This window comes from Pholcus phalangioides, unplaced genomic scaffold (genome assembly GCF_987345545.1).
Source record: "Pholcus phalangioides strain wild (caught in Gottingen) unplaced genomic scaffold, Ppha-v1.0 ptg000011l_1, whole genome shotgun sequence".
Classification (NCBI taxonomy): Eukaryota; Metazoa; Arthropoda; class Arachnida; order Araneae; family Pholcidae; genus Pholcus; species Pholcus phalangioides.
Genome location: NW_028301604.1, coordinates 16,491,982 through 16,511,396, shown reverse-complemented (window position 1 = coordinate 16,511,396; position 19,415 = coordinate 16,491,982). Strand labels below are relative to the sequence as shown.

The 19,415-nt window shown below is 33.9% G+C and overlaps 1 protein-coding gene across 1 annotated transcript in view; it reads left to right on the top strand.

Moving 5' to 3' along the window:
• Positions 1-19,415, top strand: part of Stt3A (catalytic subunit 3A of the oligosaccharyltransferase complex) — a 77,967-nt gene that overhangs the window by 57,530 nt on the left and 1,022 nt on the right. Inside the window, exon 14 of the mRNA XM_089239152.1 lies at positions 10,258-10,446. Coding sequence (XP_089095278.1) covers positions 10,258-10,446 — 189 coding nt within the window. The remainder of the gene's footprint in view (positions 1-10,257; positions 10,447-19,415) is intronic.

The following is a 19,415-nucleotide window of genomic DNA, read 5'->3' as shown; positions in this document are numbered from 1 at the left end:
TTTTATTTGTATGAGATTTGCATTTTGATTTATTTTTCTATCTTGAACTTGATATACCATATTTTTTAACGTGTATAAAGAACCCCTTTTTGTCAAAAATCGAGTCTCAAAAAATAAGAGGGGGTTTCATAGGTAGCATGTATTATAGATATATCTTTTCAACTTTTTTCCCAAATTTTAAGCTTAAAGAAATCAGGTGGTCTCTTAAACACATTAAAATATGGTAATTTGTTTTGGAATCTGCATTTTATGACGCGTCAATTTGGCTACAACTTTTCCATCTGATTAGCCAAATTGCTACAATTTATGAAAAGTCAGGGGGAACCCTGATATCAATTGAACTCTAAAAATTTACAAATTCTTATTTTTTATACAGATAAGTCATTTCTGAAGTATTTGAGAGTTTTCAACTACTACAAATTGTTTGTAGTTTCTGCTGATGGCCACACTCAGCTAGGTAGCTACGGGAAATACTCTCAATACTCATTTCTTAAAATAATTTTTTCTTTAAATTTTTATCTTTTATTTTTGGAAAAGAAATTCAGATCTTTATCTGAATTTCTTGGAGCATTTTACTTATTGTTTTTGAAATCGCACCAATCTTTACCACTAACCATAGTGTAATGACAAAATACTATATGCATGAGACCAGGGTTTCCCCGACTTTCTATCAATTTTAGCAATTTGGCTAATCACATGGAAGAGAGAGAACCTTAGCCAAATTAACGTGTCACAAAATGCAGATTCCAAAACAATGTATATCAAGTTCAAGATGGGAAAAATAAATCAAAATGCAAATCATGTACAAATAAAAACCGTTTAATATAAAATGTAAATTCCAGTACAAAAAATATTTTAATTCTCAAGAATTCACTGACATTTTTTGCTACCCACAATTCGAAGGCATTTTCAAAATTGAATTGTTACCTGCTGGGACCATTAACAGAAACACTGCTATTTGTATCACAATTCGAAGGCATTTTCAAAATTGAATTGTTACCTGCTGGGACCATTAACAGAAACACTGCTATTTGTATTTTATACATCCACTCTGTTCCGTAATGGTGTTTTAATGAGGTTTATATGATATCATAATTTCACACAACTATGTGGTCCAAACACCCGTGCTCACTAAAACATCGATAATCGACATGCTAACAACATCTAGTGAACTACTTAATTACTAAAGCAAAGAACATAGTGTAATATGGAGATATGGTTAGGACACCCTTTCTCTGATACTTTCCCATGAATCAGCTGTTAGTTGGGGGTTATGTTTTTCACGTTATCTTGTCAGCTGCAAACTTTCTCGGCTACAAGTTAATACAACAAGCTGTTCTGCGCTATTGATGTGCTGTATTACAGGTAATTTAGTAGTTACATTTTTTTAATAAACATTTTTACTGTTGCAAAAATAATTATAGGAAAAATATTAGGAAATTGTACTTTGCTCTCAACTATGGTCCAACCATTTTTATGGACCACAAGCTTTTATCTGTAGCATCGCTCGCATGGATTTGGTAATCTGAAAATTAATCTTAATCTGAAAATTAAATCTGAACCCTGCATGTGACAGAATGAGAGAGTTCGAGAAAAGACAAACATTGGACTAGAATAGAGTCTGATTGAGTTGACGTATTGTTTGTCATTGAAAGTGTTGTAATGCAACATTTGGGCGGAATTTAAAGGAATGCATGACAAGTTTGTGATCCAGGCAGACACTAGAGCATGATGACAATGTAAATAACAAGCATCTAATGTCATACTTTGAAAAATCTGGAAAGTATAAGGAATAGGCCTATATTTATGGAATCCAGCCTCCAGAGGGGCCTATGGTTGTTCCCTACATGTGGTAAATGTAGTTTTGTATCTAAATGTAATTAGATGAGTGAGAAAATTTAGAGTTATCTACAGTTTTACCATATTTTTTTGTTTATTGTAGTCGCTATCATTTTTTGCACAGTATGGTGTTACATAGCACAGCCGGTGTAGACCTATCTCAAAGAAATTGGCTCATTCGTATGCATTCTATTTCGACAGCAGTTTCTTCTTCTAAGACATTGTGTCTGGTGTGATGATCTGGTACTAGCATGTGCTTCATATTTAATGAATTGCTTGATCACTCACACCTTACTCTGTTCAACATTATTTTAGGCTCTTCTGCTTTGTTTTGAGCTCAGTATTGCTATGTGTCACAACGAAATGTTGCAGTGTGGACCCAGTTTAATAGGGATCAATAGCGTGTTAATATTAGTTTTTCATGAGGGCATATGCAGGAATTGGTTGCATTGAATGTTCATACTAGTGGCAACCAGGTCACTGTTGTTTACATGGTTCGTACGGACCTTGAAAAGTCCTTGAAAAAAAAAAGTTCATTTTCAAGGCCTTGAAAGTCCTTGAAAATAAATAAGAGTCCTTGAAAAAGAATTTTTTTTAAGAATTCTGTGAGAGTCCTTGAAAAATTTATGTTTTCCGAAATAGTTTTTGCCACTTTTTTTTTTTACTTCGTAAGTGACGTCCTTGAAAAGTGCAAAGCACAGGGAAAAAGCCTTAGTAGTCAATAACCCTGGATAATTGGATTTAAAGCACGTTTTTCCCCATTATTATAAAGCCGGGTTTCGTAGGAGCAGGTTTTTTGTGCCGCATGCAAAGTGAATCGCCCAGCGTGACACGCCGTCCACTCACCAATAATAAGAAAACAAGTTCGACTGTTTTCCTAGAATGCGCAACAAGCCTCACACGGCAGTGTTTTACGTCGGGCGTGATTGGCCGACTATTTCTGGAGGAGTCAAAAACTTTGTGCGCCACTCGTTTTACCGATCTTCTCTTCATTTTTGTTTTCTTTCACTTCCCTTCATCGAGCTCGATGCTTCCCTTCAAACCGGAGCATGCAGATGACAGAGTAGCTGATAGCAGGGCCGTGAGCTGATGCGCCACGGTAAGAATACACAAACGCATAGTGTGATTATGTAAAACGTTTCTGTCGACGCGAAATGATACAGTTCAGTTCATGCGGTGCTAAAAACCTATGTTGGAATGTTTTTTCCCTTTTTATTCTCTGTGCACGTGGAACCGCTCGGCCCGACGCAATATGTAAATCGCTGGCGGCATGCTCTCACCCTCACGGGAGCTCGGCTTTGTACTGTAGGCTGGTTTTTTTCCCGCGTCTATGTCGGGATTGTTTTTTTTTCTCCGAGATTGCCGGTTGTTATTTGTCGGCCGTTTTATTTATTTATTTCTTTTATGATCGTAAATGATCTTGTTTTTTTTCCTTGCAACTTTTATGGAATAAAAGCTAGAGTTCAAAATGAACTTCCGATCGTTGTTTTTTTTCTTCAGCTCAGTCGGCACGCTCTGGCTCCCGACAACCAACCAATACCTATTTCTAGAGTACAAGTCCTTCTGCTCTAGAAGGTATTGCAACAACCCACTTCTAGGAAAACCTGGCTTTATGGTAGCATGTATCCTGTGATCGTATGTAGACGTATTTGGAGTCGTTGGAAGTCATTAAACTTTTGTACTAGGTATTTTTTTCTGGAGGATTTTCTGGATATCTTAATAAAAAAGTGTCATAATTTTTGCCGAAATAATTTCAGCCTTTCGGTCCGTAAGTGAGCGAAGCTTCCTCTGATTACTGTCAACTATAGGCGGAGATTGACTTGGAAGTCTGGGGGGGGGACACGATGATGATGTCAATTCATATATGCATATATACATTAGATCAGTCAACTTCACATCCCCCCCCCACCGTATCTCCGCCCATGCTGTCTAAGGTTGTATGAGGTTCTTTAAAGAAAGAAAACAAAAAATGAGTAACAAGTGTGTGTACTTTTAATTACTTGTGTGGTTGAAAAATCCCTTCTATCAAGATTGGTTGCTGAGTGTGCCGGACAAAAATGTCGCCAAATGCAAGCTATACTTCAATGGGGGAATCGGCGCTGAAATCTATTGAGCTTATATTTTTGTATTGTCTTGCCGCCCCCACCAATTCGGAATTCGATCATTTTATAACGGTGTTCACCTAAAAATTGCCACCCGGGGCACTTGCCCCTCCCCCTCCCGCGTTCTAGTACCGGCGCTGGTATGACGTCAGTGGTCTATATAATTACTTGGAAGATCACGTGACGCGTTGAATGTCGGCGCATCTCCGTTATTTTCTAATGGCATCCATAGTTGTTTAAAGGAGTTTAAAACAATAAATGAAAGAAATAATTTCAGTATCGATGATATGATTCCAAAATTAATGAAAGAGATAGTTCCAGAATTAATGAAAGAAAAAATTACAGAATTAATGAAAGAAAGAATTACAGAATTAATGAAAGAAAGAATTACAGAATTAATGAAAGAAAGAATTACAGAATTAATGAAAGAAAGAATTACAGAATTAATGAAAGAATTAATGAAATATAATTCCAAAATTAATGAGAGATAATTCCAAAATTAATAAAGCAATAATTCCAGAATTAATGAAATAATTTAAGAATCAATAAAAGAATTCAGCATTAGCGAAAGAAACAAATCCAGAATTGATGAAAGCAATTATTCCAAAAGTTATGAAAAATTATTCCAGAATTGTTGAAAGAAATTATTCCAGCATTAATGAAATAAATAAATTCAGAATTAATGAAAGAAATAATTTAATCTTTTTCTATCTTTAGAAGAGTTCTTTTTTTTAGTCTTTAAAAGGAAATTAAGTGCAATATTTAGAGACGACAACGTTTCAATGAGGAAATTGACAGGCACGAACTGTGTTATTCAATGTGTCATATGTTTTGTATGATATATATGTGTATGTGGCCTCCTTTATTCATTACAGATGATGTGAAATAAAGTAGGTAGAAATGTAATCTCTGAAAGTTTTAATCAAAATTAAATATGCGCCTATTCATGTTAAAAATATGCTTTTGTAAAAAAAAGTCCTTGAATTTTTAAGTTTTTCCTTGAAAAGTGCTTGAATAGTCCTTGAATTTTTTTTCGTTGGAAGAGTACGAACCATGGTTTACAAACACGCCCGTGTAAAGTTGCTGAAAAAAAAATTTGTTTTCTATTCGATTCTTCGATTACTGAATAGTGAGTGATGCAGAATATATTTAACTATGTCGATAATTGAAAATTAACATCGTTTGTACAATTAGCTGTGTTAATTAAAATGCAAAGGAAATAAATAAAATTGGATTTAACCCTAAAGTTAAATGTCAAATGATTACATCGCCATTTATATTTAAAAAAAATAATAACACTTGAAAAAAAAATATTGCAAAATGAACTGCAACGTTTGCTCTGCCACGATATATGATATTAATGAGGTGCTGAAATGCAAGTGCTGTTCAAAATTATTCCATCCAACCTGCATAGGAAAAACTAAAGCTGCTTTCCGTAAAATGAACAAAGAGTCGAAAAAAAATTATGTATGCAAAAATTGTGTTGAGTCCAGTGAGGGGTCTGAGGGTACTCATCAAAACGTTAAACACGTTTTGGATCAATTCAAGCAAGAGATGAAAGCAATGATCCAAAATAACTTGTCTTCAATTCAGGATACCTTGAAGGAATACAAAAAAGATATAGGCGACATTACTAAAAGCTTAGAGTTTCATATGGAATTATTAAAAAAGGTTGACAACAAGGTGCAAAATTTATCCAATGAGATAGCCAATTTGCAAGATGAAAACTTGCAATTAGAGAATGAGAATATTCAACTGCATAGAGATATTTTTGAACTAAAAGAATCACTTTCAGACATGGAATATAGGAGTAAAGCAAATAACATAGAAATAAATGGTATTCCTGAAGAGAAAAATGAAAACTTAGTTGAAATGTTGAATAACATAAAGGATGTGCTCAACATCACCCAAGATACCGAAATTGAGGAAAAACATAGGGTACCATCATTCACAAAGGGGGAACCTAATCCAATTATTTTCAGATTCAAGGAGGAATCATCAAAGACGACTTGGATTGATGCTGTTAAAAAGCACCCATCCTTAGATACTGACAATAAGAATTTTACTTCTCAGAGAATTTACATCAACAAACATTTGACTCGACACAACTGTTTTATGCTGTTAGGAAATTCAAGTATGAACAAAACTACCAGTTTGCCTGGACTAAAAATGGGAAGGTGTTTTTAAGACAGACGGAGACATCCACTGTACTAAGGATAAGAAACACCAAAGAACTAGAAGAAATACTTTTAAACAATGTTTGACTTAATGTCTGAAAACTATATAGAAAGGAACAATGATAGAGTGCCTGTCTTGAATTCACCTAATTCTATAAAAGAATTTCTAAATACCGATGAAAAACAGTTTGTAATACGACACTGAAATATATTGTTTGTAATGTTAGAAGTATGAGGAAAAATTTTGATAATTTTATGGTATTTTTAAAATATACTAATGAAAATTTTGATGTGATATGTCTAACTGAAATCTGGATTAAGGAATGTGAAGTGAGTATGTATAAAATCCCAGGTTATCAAGGTTTTTATAATTGTCGTGAATATAACGAATCAGGAGGGGTTTACATATACATTAGAGAAGGTATAAAAGTCAATTCAATTTCAGAGAGCAGAAATTTTAACACAAAAAATTTGTGATTTAAATATTATTTTTTCACTATTTTATAGATCTCATAATTATATCATTGAACAATTTAATGATGAACTTAGAATATATTTGAACAAATTTAAAAACACTGATACGGTAATTATGGGTGACATGAATGTAAACCTATTCAATGATAATGACATAAATATTAATGAATATTTGAATTTATTCTGTTTAAATGGTTTTTCTTCATTTGAAAAATGTTACAAGAATCTGATTTACTGATTCAACTGATGTTGACCATGTTTATCGTTCGCTAAAAAATAATTTTCAGTGTAAAATGGGGTATATTATGCAGGAATTACTAATCATCATCTACTAATTGGTTACATAAAAAATGTTCACCATATAATAATGATAACTCAAATTATATAGAAAAAACTTGGATAAATTATGAATTATTTGAACGATTTGTTGGGGTGTTGATTTCACGCAGGTTATAGATGAAAACGATACAAATCAGGCTTATATACGTTTTATTGACATCCTTAGAGTGAATTCAAACTTATTTATAAAAAAAAATTATGTTAAAGATGGAAATAGGGCAAAGCTTAATGAATGGATTACAGATAACCTAATTAAAATGATAAATATTAAGGAAAAACTATATATGATGCATCGTAAAAATCCATTCAGACATGATTATGAAATCAAATTCAAATAATATATTAATTTAAAGAAAGCAATCAAAAAACAAAGATGATTATTTTAGGAAAAAGTTTATCAATTTAGGATCAAATAATAGAAGACAATGGAAATTTATAAACTATTTTGTAAACAAAAAAATTATGAAATTACCCAATTGCGATGATCAAAACAAACTAGCTAACGATTTTAATGATAATTTCATACATCAAGTGAAGGATACTGAAGTAAACAATCAAATTAATGACTTTGTAAATAATGAAAGTTCTCAACTCAATTCAATTGTTTTTCACGAAATTGACTTGCCACAAACTGAAAGCCTAAATAACTCAATTAATATTAATAACCCGGCAGAAACTGATGGTCTGACACCAAGAATGATTAAAATTATCTATCGTCACCACCCATCACTAATAACCCATTTGATTAATAAATCTCTAGATACTGGAATATTTTATAATGAAAAAAAAAAGTCGATTGTTACGCCTGTATACAAGAAAGGTAACAAAGATGACATGAACAATTACAGACCAATTTCAATTTTACCTATTATGTCGAAATTATTAGAGAAATGGGTAAAACAACAACTCAATAGTTATTTATATTCCATGGCTTACTACTCACATCATCAATTTGGTTTCAGGGAAAAAAGGAATACTGAAATAGCTATGATTAAATTAATGGATTATATACAAAATAAAATAAATCAAAACAAAAAAGTAGCAGCTGTATTTATAGATATCAGTAAGGCGTTTAATACAGTAAACTGGGATATCTTATTGGAAAAAACTAAAAAATATTGAAGTAAGAGGGCTCCCACTCGATTGGTTCAGATCTTTTATAACAAATAGGAGACAGACCGTTAAAGTAGGCAATGCGATAAGTCAGGTAAGGGCAATAGATACAGGCGTACCTCAGGGATCGGTCCTGGGCCCAATACTGTTTTCTATTTACATTAATGAAATTCATAATATCAATATTTCTGGTCAACTTGTTTCATTCGCAGATGATACAGTTCTGGTTTCTTCTGCTGAAACAACTGAAGAACTGATAAAAAATTTGGAAAAAGATATCTATACAATAAATAAAAGAATTCGAAACCTTCGACTTAGGCTAAATGCTAACAAAACTATGTATTTTAATAAATATATGTATTTTAAATGGATTCTTTTCAATTTAACTAACTCAAGCACACAGGCAGATTTAATGAAATTTCATGAATGTAACGACTTTCCTTCAAATACTATATGTAACTGTTCATACATTGAAAGAGTACAGCATTATAAATATCTTGGAATCATTATTGCATCTAACCTAAAATGGAAAGATCATACTGATCAAGTTGTTAATAAATTATGAGCAATTACAGCAATGACGTATAAATTAAAGGCTATCATCTCACACCAAAGTTTGAAAGAAGTGGTTTTTTTTTTTTGCATGGGTGTTCCCACATATTTTACATGGACTGCAAGTTTGGGGGGAGGAACATATAAAAATTCAATATATACTATAGATAATCTTTATGATTGTTTGCGACGTGACATTATACAAACCAACAGTTCTTCACATAATAAAGTATCATTAATTCAATTTAATATACGTCAACTTTATCTGTATAAAGTTTTAGTATTCATCCATAAGAATCCTGATTGGTATCCCAGAGTGAATATACAAAGAAACATTATGAGATCACAATATTTATATCGTATATCATTACCTAAAAAACAATTTTCAAAAAATCAATATGTTTTCTTGCTCCAAGAATATGTAGAGAATTTGATGATATTATTAGACAACAGCAATCATTTTATATGTTTAAAAAGGCTTATAAAAGATCGTACACTGGAAATAGCAGATATTGAGAGGTTCGTTTCGTTCTATGGTTAATGAAATTGCAAATTAAAAAGAGTAAAAATTTTTGATGTATTTATTATAAGAAAATATATGTATTTTAACACATCAGACTATAGTATAACATCTTAAAGTAATATATTTGGTGTGACTTACCTCTGCAGCACTTGTAGTAAAATATACCTTTGTATGTTGCCCAGAAATTCTCTATGTAATGTATCAATACGACCCATGGAAGGTTATTTATATCCCTTTGGGTCGAAAAGTGTTTGTTTAAATTTCTTTTTTTTTGTCTGTTTTGTCCATTTGTGCTGTTTGTTTAATAAAAAAAAATTGCTGAGGGCCTTGGCAGCATCGGGAATTACACTGCTTGAACCCCTAGGTTCCAGTGCATATAGGTTGCTGTATTTAAATGAACTTCTCAAATTTAGAATTTCTTTGAGAAAAAAAAATTTTTTGCTTGATTTTTTTAAATTGTGCTATAATTGTTTTATTATTTTCGGAGAGGTAGGAGGCACACCCCCATCCCTCCCGTGCTGTAGCCCAACATTCATCACTACTGAGAGGCTTAGTGCCAATGTTGGCATGTCTGAAGACATAGTTCACTAGTCATCCTATCACATTTTCACTAGTCATCCTATCACATTTTCACTAGTCATCCTATCACATCTATTAGATTCATTAAACATGCATAACCTTTTTACAAATTTAGATTATGTGGTTTTGTCGTACAAAGAATGTCATATGTACAGAGGAAAATGATACTTATATTTTATAAACTGCATACACAGTCTGTATTTAATCCTTGTGCACAGAAAATGACCGTGATGCTACAAAAATGATCACATGCCCAAACTTATACTTTTGTGACTATTATTATGGAATATTTTTTTGGATCAAAATTTTATTGTGAACAAAAATTGTTTGTATATTTTAAAAATTGTTTTTTTTTAATATTTCACTACCGATTCATGAAGTGTGGTGATATTCCATATACATTTACAAAATTATTTTTTTTCTATAGAAACAAAAGCAGGCTGTACTTTATTTATATTTATACCTTTAGTTGTATTACATGTGAATTTGATGAATTAAATGTAACACAAATTATATATTGAGTTTTAAATACAGAGAAAATTATATTTCTTCCTTATAGACATCAACAAATTTTTATGGATGGTGAGAATAGGTGGAAGCACTGATCGTGGGAAACATATCAAAGAAAATGATTATTATACCTCTTCTGGAGAGTTTCGAATAGACAGAGAAGGTTCCCCTGTATTGCTGAATTGCTTAATGTACAAAATGTGTTACTATAGATTTGGTTCTGTGTATACTGAAGCTGGTAAGTATAAAAATTATAGTTTTTACAAAAAAATGTTTGTATGCACATGTTTTATACATCAATCTCATTAAATAGGTTTGAGTTTGACTATACAGGCTGTCCCAGAACTCTACTGCCAAAATGAGAGGGGTGTTTGCACACGTCCTAGACTATCAATTTTTACTGTTGAACCCAGGATTTGCAATCTACCTACTCAGTACTTCATCTCATTCAAAAAGTTGCAAAATATGGCAACCTTACTTGCATCATGAGGAGGGATGAGGAAATTTTGTTTCTGAAGCTATCAGTTTTTTATACACTGTATGATGAAAAAAAATCTTTATTCTAGTCATGGGCAATTACAGCAAAAAAAAAAAGTATCTTTTTCTCTAATGCAGTGGTTCTCAAAGTATGTGCCACAGCTACTAGAGTCATCACCAACCTTTGTCAACATGCTGTATATGCAGTGAAACTTATATAACGATACTCAAGGGACAGGAGAAGCATATCACTATAAGAAATTACTATTATAGTTTAAATACATTAACACACACACAATATAAAAAGTGCATTGGGAACAGAGATTAATATTGTTATATCAGCTATTATCATTACATAGTATTTTTCATTGTATGTATATAAACAGTAAAACCTCGTTAAGTCGTCATTTTTCTTCAGACCCTTCCAGCTCTCATAGATCACAATGTTATTAAACCCTTGTTTACTCGTCGCTAATTTTGGTTAAGTCGGCATTATGAAAAAGTTTGAGAAAGAGGAACAGACTATTTTTATGGCTCCCATTAAAAAAAGAGCTTGTTAACAGCATTACCATATGCTTAAAAGTCACCATAAAATCCTACATACCCAGACGAAACAGTTTAAGTAACGAAAGTTACGCTGGGGAAGTTCATTTGCCGACTAAGGTTTTTGGAAAGTTGGGGACTGTTCAAGCTAGATCTCATTTCTGCCTGGGCTCCATTGGGGAAACTGGACAAACCGCGAGACACCCAAGCTCTGTCGCAAGAAGCAACGTAAGCCCTTCGACCCCCCGGGGGGGGGGGCATCTCCGACAAAACAAAAATTTATTGATATGTCAAAGATTACATGTAGTGAGTGTAAGGAAATCAAAAATTATGTAAATCGAAGAATCAAATTAATCAAGTTAAAGTCAAAGTGCAACGGGCACAGATAATAAATAATCATAGAAAGCATGGGCTCTACTAATTTAGGGTTTGAAATTTAAACAAAATATCTTTGTTGAAAAAAATTAGACATTCTTTTCCAAGTTGAGGTCTTCTGTTTACTTTTAGCTGCCCAGGGCCCCTTCCTCCAAGTCAAGTGTTCGAGATTACTTTGTAGTTGCATCATGTAGTTGCATCATTTTGTAGTTGCATCATGAACTACTGATGAAGAATTCAAATGCTAAAATTAAATTTGATGTATATGTAAAATTAATGTGCAATAGAGAGTTCTGTTGTGAAGAAAAGCTACCTATATTCTAACAGTTGCTCTGTTAGTCTAAATTAAAAATTACTAGTATAAATCAAAGTGTACAATTATACCACAATATTATTACCACAATAATTTAAGTAATAAGAGATAAAAAAGATAAAAAATTGCTATTTTTTTCTTTTGCAATCTATAAATTTTATTAATATTGTTATTTTGATTCATACTTTAATAAATGTCATATTACTTTGAATATATACGATTTTCATAACATTGCACATTAAAACTGACGGAACTCCACTTAAGCCGTCATAATTTTTCAATAACTTGAGGTGACAACTTATCAAGGTTTTACTGTATATATGTTACTGTCAAAGTTGGCCACTTCATGAAGTGGCCAGCCCAGTTGACCTGGACAATGTCCGAAATTTGAGCTTTTGCTGGCCCTTATATTTCGATCCCTATACATTTCTATATATGTAATGGTAAAATACTGATATTCAGATTCCTTTGATAGTAGAGTTACCATAGCTAACCATAATAGCTATGATTAATTATAAATGGCCATAATTATCACAAAAAAATATGCTTATGCGGCAATGACCCCGAATAATAGGGATCGATATATAGGGGCTGGCTAAATCCGAATGTCAGACATTGGCTGGGTCAACTAGGCTGGTCACTTCAGGCTTTGGCAGTAACATACATTCTAACAAAGATACTGAATTAAGAACCAAATGTATTAAAAATTCAAAATTAAAGCATTTAAAATGCCAGAGTATAGTGCCAAAGGCAGCTGTATACACATTACTAGAAATGATAAAATTAGAAGAAAAATGAAAAGATGAAAAAATACAAAAATAAATGGAACAATGAGGAGGTCGTTCTCAAGGGGGAACCCCCCACATTGTTCCAAACAGCATAAATGTTTGTAATGATGGTAAAAGCCAAGAATAGGCATAAATTTACCATCAGTTCTCCTTACATGTTTGCGAAAAACAGGCTTGAGAAGTCAAAAAGCATATATGAGAAAATACAAAAATTGAAAAAACTGTAAAAACATGAAAAATACATTAGTAGCACAATATTAAATAGACACCTCCCACAAAAGTGTGTTTAAAAGTTGAGAAAGAAAATAAAAATGCAAAAATAAAAACCCTACCTGAAATTCAACTTTTTAATAGTAATGTCACAAATTATGAGCCGCATGGTGTCAACTAACATGTTGAAAAACGTGGGTGAAGTTTGAAACCCATAAAGGAAGATGGATAACCGTTGCCACTCAAGACATTTAAAAAGGCAGAAAATGCTTTGAGAAAATCATTTACATTATTGCATGTTTTTTAAGGTATATATATTTGTGTGTGCACATGTGTCACAGTGTCATAATATAACTTTCCTTATAAACAAGCCTACAAAATGCTACAATACTTCAGATTATGCAAATGAAGTTTACCAGGTGTACAAGTATGAAATGCGGATTTCAGAAAAGAGATGATGCACCAATGCAGTTTGTGCTATAAAGATTTGACACTGCGCAATTTTGTTGTGTCATCAACAAGTGTCATATGCGCACGAGTGATAAATTGGAAAAGTGTGTGCATAGTGTTGTATTGTTGTGTTCAATATGTCGAAAGTTATACTGAACAAAGAGCATTCGCAGACATCATTAATTTTTTTGTTTTCATTTGAAGAAAACTGCTGCTGAATCATACCGATTACTTCAAGAAGCTTATGGTGAACATGCTCCATCGCAAGATACGTGTGAATGATGGTTTCGGTTTTTCAAAAGTGGCAACTTCGATGTTGCAGACAGGGAACATGGAAAACCGCCAAAAAAAAAAAGAAGATGTGGAATTGGAAGCATTGTTGGACGAAGATGATACTACACAGACACAAAAACAACTCGCAGAGCAATTGGGCGTTAGTCAACAAGCTGTTTCCAATCGTAATGCCCCATGACAACGTGAAATGCTCCTTGACAATGTTCAATGGTCAATGTGCAATGCTCCATCACATACAGCAAAAGCGGTTCGCGGCACGTTGGAAGCACTCAGCTGGAAGTTCTACCCTATGCGGCTTACTCACCAGACTTGGCTCCTTCCGATTAACCACTTGTTTGCATTGATGGGTCACGCACTTTCTGAGCAACGCTTTGGTTCGTACGAAGATGTGAAAAAATAGCTCGATGAATGGTTCGCAGCAAAAAGGGTAGATTTTTACTGGCGTGGTATTCACAAATTTCAGGAAAGATGGGGGAAATGTATAACAAGCAATAGAGCATACTTTGAATAAAGCACTTTTTATCATTCTTCCGAATTTAACGTGTTTTTTTTTTAGAAGAAAAATCCGAATTTCATACTTGTACTCCTGGTAAAATATATCTAGGAAACATATTTTCTGGATATTGTGCTGAGGTGAACTCGAAAAGTCATCTTATTTCCACCGGGACTTAGTATCCAAGCCCTCTTGCATACTGGGCAAGCATGCTACCATGTACATCACTGGAGACACGACTTTGCTTCAGGGGGGGGGGGGAGTACTTCAAAATGTTATGAACAGAGGTTTGATTGCAAACTTTGATGAATTGCAATCATATCCACATCATTACCATGACCATATCCAAGCCCTCTTGCATACTGGGCAAGCATGCTACCATGTACATCACTGGAGACACGACTTTGCTTCGGGGGGGGGGGGGGAGTACTTCAAAATGTTATGAACAGAGGTTTGATTGCAAACTTTGATGAATTGCAATCATATCCACATCATTACCATGACAGTCTGATCTATTGTTGAACAAGCATTTTTTTGCTTTCACCTCATTGCCATTTTACGGTGGAAAATATATTTAAAATTTCTTGAGTAAGTTGTAATTATTTGTTCAACTCATTTTTGTGATGTTCCATGAATTATAAAATCGTGCAATGCTTATTAAGTTATCATTGTGCCCTGAATGGCCATCATTCCCATTCTGCAAGCAAATTGAGTTGTATGAGTACAGTGTCGTTAATTTTCCATTTTTAAGTATTTTTTCCTCTTTGCCATATAAAATTTCATTGCTTCAGGAATATTCCTGTAAATTTTCAAGTCATTCTGACAATAGTCGTTCTACAGTGTTTTAAATCAGAACTTGTTATAATCACACCCTGTATATCGTAAATCATTGCTATTTAATCGGCATTATTTATGCTTCATTAAATACATTATGTTCACCTAATTTTTATCACAGTTTTTCTAAAATAGCTTCCTAATTAAGTATACTGAAAGTAACTGAAGGAAACACCCCTTTATATTATATGGTTAATAGTAACATTGAAAATTCTTAAACGCAAAGTAATTCATTGGGTAAAAAATAATTAAATTGCAAAAGTTGGTTTTTGTTGAAATATGAGAAATATTTATAGATTAATTAATATGAGAATTGTGTTAATTACATTAATAAACATTTTATTTTAATTAGTTACATAAGTTTGAATGATTTTTCAGAAATATTTTTTTTTATATGTTAATGCTATTTAAACCAAAAAAAACTGGTTTTTTGGTTTTTTTACCAACCCTGCTATGGGCTTCCTTTGCAGAGAGAGCCACCTTATTCAAAAACTACAAACTTACACAACTTAATTCAACAGTACAAATAAAGTTTTATAGGTAGTTGAAGTTGACTTTAAGAAAGTAATGGATCTGATTGATTCTCTCTCTCTAGAAAAGTTTCATGCCTGTTACAAAGCCCATTACAAAGTGAAGTCACTTTGTAATGGGCATGAAGAGTTTAAACTGGATGCCAGGAAATTTTGTGGCAAAAAATTCAAAATCTGACTCTCAGGAAGTTGTCCTTTCTTCATGTGATAAATACATTTAATATCATGTGGTCAAGGGTGCTTAACTTTTAGGAGAGCGTAGGCCACTTCATTGATTTCAAAATGTATCCCTGGCAATTTAAGTGATCTGGAACAGCACCACAGGTCACGTGATCTATAAATGTACAGCAGATTGCTTAAATAATGGGTCTTCAATGCATGGCCAGCGAGCCAAATATAGCCCTGGAAGCTTTCTGCCATGGCAACCATTTTTAGGAAATAGCTAAGAAACATTGAAAGATGATTAAATTTTGTAAAAAATTACTTTAGAATTGATAAAAGAAAGAATTTCAGTAATTGTGACAGGAATAATTTCAGAATTGGTGACAGAGATAAATTTAAAATTGACAGATAATTTCAGAATTAGTGACACACAATTTCAGAATTGAGGGAAGAAATGGTGTCAGAATAAATAAAAATCTTCAATTATTTTGGGCGCTTGTTTATACTCAGATTGTGTGGGGCAATCAGTTAAGACACTACTGTACAACTGAATATGGATTCTACCGTGCAATTCTGAATATAATGACTTGAAGTTGCTTTCAGGCATCATTGGAAGTTTGAATTTTGCCCATAATGTCTGAAAGGTTGAAGAACCCTGGCCTGTGCCATGAATTGCTTAAATGGTCTAAAAATGTGCTGAAAGCTACTTAAGTGATCTGGTACTGAGCCACAAGTCACTTAGTTCATCTGTAAATGTGCAGCTCAATACATTTTTACAGAATTAGGTTTGAGGTCTTGGGCCACATTAGATGAATCTGAGGACCATGTTTTTGGGCTGCGAGACATGGGTTGAGCATATATGTATTAGATCAATTGTCTGTTTCCTTAAAAAAATTCAAGGTAGCATATCAGTTAGTATATTGACAGATTCAAAGTCACAGTGGATTTATGCAATCTATCTGATGCTGAGAAATTAATCATTGCTTACCCAGATTATTACCCAGTGATTTCAGTAACATTTGTCTTGACATCAAAACACGAACATATTTCAAATTAAAATTAATAGACCCACAATAATTTAATACTTGAGATGCATTCATGTTGTGCCATAATATTAATTTTTAAGGTATTTTAAAATGTACAGGGTGGGCAAAAAGTCTGTATAAAGTTTAAAAATGAATAAAAACCGGAAAAATAACCGAAATAAAAAACGGTTTGCAGGGTTAGCATAACTAGGTCACTAGATTTTTTTAAGGCAAGAAAAAAACTAAAAGAGCAGCCGATAGGTGGCGTTGGTATGAGCGACTTCGGTGAAAATATGCAAATGTGACAGTTATAACAACTTGCACTCTTAATCCACAACCAGTTCACCATTGTAAACCATGTATGTGGACCTGCTGCACTCTGCCGTTGCTGAATTTGTGACTTGCCTGCAATGTGTTATCCCCTGTGGTGGTGGTGATGTAGAACACAGTGCTGTAATAAACGATTTGGAGGCATTCTGTTCGTTATTTGCATATCTTTCTTTTGACTTGTGTACGTCAGTGCCAACTATCGGCTTTTTTTTTTTAGTTATTTATTTTTTCCTGTCTTAAAAAAATTCTCATGACCCAGCAATGGTTTCGGTTATTTTTCCGGTTTTTTATGAATTTTTAAAGTTTATACTGACTTTTTGCCCACCCTATATTAAAGATAATTATTTAAACATAATTAAACATTTGAAATCCTTATATTCAATTTGTGTTTGTGCTGAGATTGAATAAAAATGGCGTTTACGACCAACTTTCAAAGAGGAAATCATCCAGTTTGGAGCCTTTACTAAGCTCAGGTTATGTCTCACTTCATCTCAAATTTGTTGGGATAAAGAATTATTTGAGAACAGCAATAACCCATGAAAGACTGAGTTGAGTTCTCTGTCTGCTCAATGCAGAGTAGTGTTCGAAATATGGTACAGTTTGACAAATTTATTAAGGATTTTGCATATGCCAAGTGCAGAAGGACTTTTTGTAGCTTTTTTTGTTCTATGTGCATATGATTCAAGGTGTCACCATCACGGAATGAGAAAAATGTCGGCGGAAGTCCTGAAAAAGTCCCAAAATTTGAGTGAAGGTCACAAATTTTCTTGATTGTCCAGTGATCTTTTTCCCTAAAATTTAGGCTTTAGAGAAGCTGTGGCATTCAATATTTTTTTTCTTCTCTCTCAGGTTTCTTTTCTCTTTTTTGTCCTGGAGGGATGGATGGGTGGGCAGAAAAGAACAATGTCAATGTGTAGCTACTCTACATTGGGCAGGCATTATATGGATGGGGCAAAAAATTTGTTACCCTGGATGAACAAAAAATATATTTTTTTCTTTGTTTGTCTGGACCTTTCAACATCTGTAATATTCCCGTAAAGTAGTGCTCTCAGGATCATGTGATAATTGTTAGAGGAGGGGTTGACCACAGCAATAGGAAGTCCTCTTGGGAACAATATTGGTTTTTCTTAGGAAAGACATCATGACCCTCAACATTGTGGAGCAGCTCCCATAGGCTGTTGGATCTTTGGCAGGTTCCAAGCCAGAGTTTTCACGGGGTGGGGGTCTGTTGTGACTTTATAGCAGGAAAAAGCAATGATAGTGATTGTCCCGGGCTCTCAGCTCTGTTCGCCCCATCCTTGGGGAGGGGGGGCAGGTGAAAGGACACAAATTTTTTTCCCCTGTGAAAGAAGAAAGTTTATTTTTTAATCATGTCGATCTTGACAATGATCGCATGACACGATCGACTTGCAAAGCATGACAATGGAGCAAATAACAAGCGTCTAATATCAGACTTCGAAAAATGGGAATAGGAAAAGGAATATGTCAAAGCTGTCCTTCGGAAGGGCCCTTGGTTGGTCTAGTGGGGCCAAACTGGGCTGTGAGTGGTTTATTGTTTCATTTTTACCCATTTATTTCCGATTGATAGTGTGTATGGCCGGGCATTCCAATCAAAAGAAAGAAATCAACCGTGCCACAGAATTCTGAAGGTTGAAACCACTGGTCTAGTGGCCCCACATCCTGCAGTAGGACCCTAAAGTTCAGATCTTCGGCAGGCTCAGGCCTGATTTTTCACTGGCTTCCGTATAGTGAATTTAATAGTGTGAAAAAAAAATTGAGAATTATCTCGGGTCTCCGGGCTGGAATCCTGTTAGCCACCTACTGTGCGGGTGAATGGGGCATTGACTGCCAGAATTGGAAAATCGGCTGGACTATGTTTGTACCCCTTACACCAGCGGTTCTCAACCTTTTTTGACTCGCAGAGCCCTTTTAAGTAAAAAAATTCTATGGTAGAGCCACATAGGCCAATTTTTTAATTATTCATCAAAGTTACTGATTTATTTTTACCATTTATAATTATTTTTTTTTTAATTTTACTGGTTTTTTATTTTCCTCGAGCCCCTGGAGAGTGCACAAGGAGCACTTGTTGAGAACTGCTGCCTTACACGATGCTTTCGGCTCTCGTATGTAAAAAAATGCTTCTAATTTTTTTTTTATATTACCTGCGTCGATATGTTTTGTCTGCGTGCGATAATGCAATCAGTAAAAAAATGGGCTCATTCGTGCACATTCTATTTAGACAGTGTTTTCTTCTGATGCACATCCATCTGGCGATGCGTGTGGATTCCGACAGCAAACTGCCAATTTCGACAGTTGCCGCCGATCGTTGAACCGATGGAACAGACTGCTCGTTCACTTACACCTCGCTCCATTCAACGTTGTT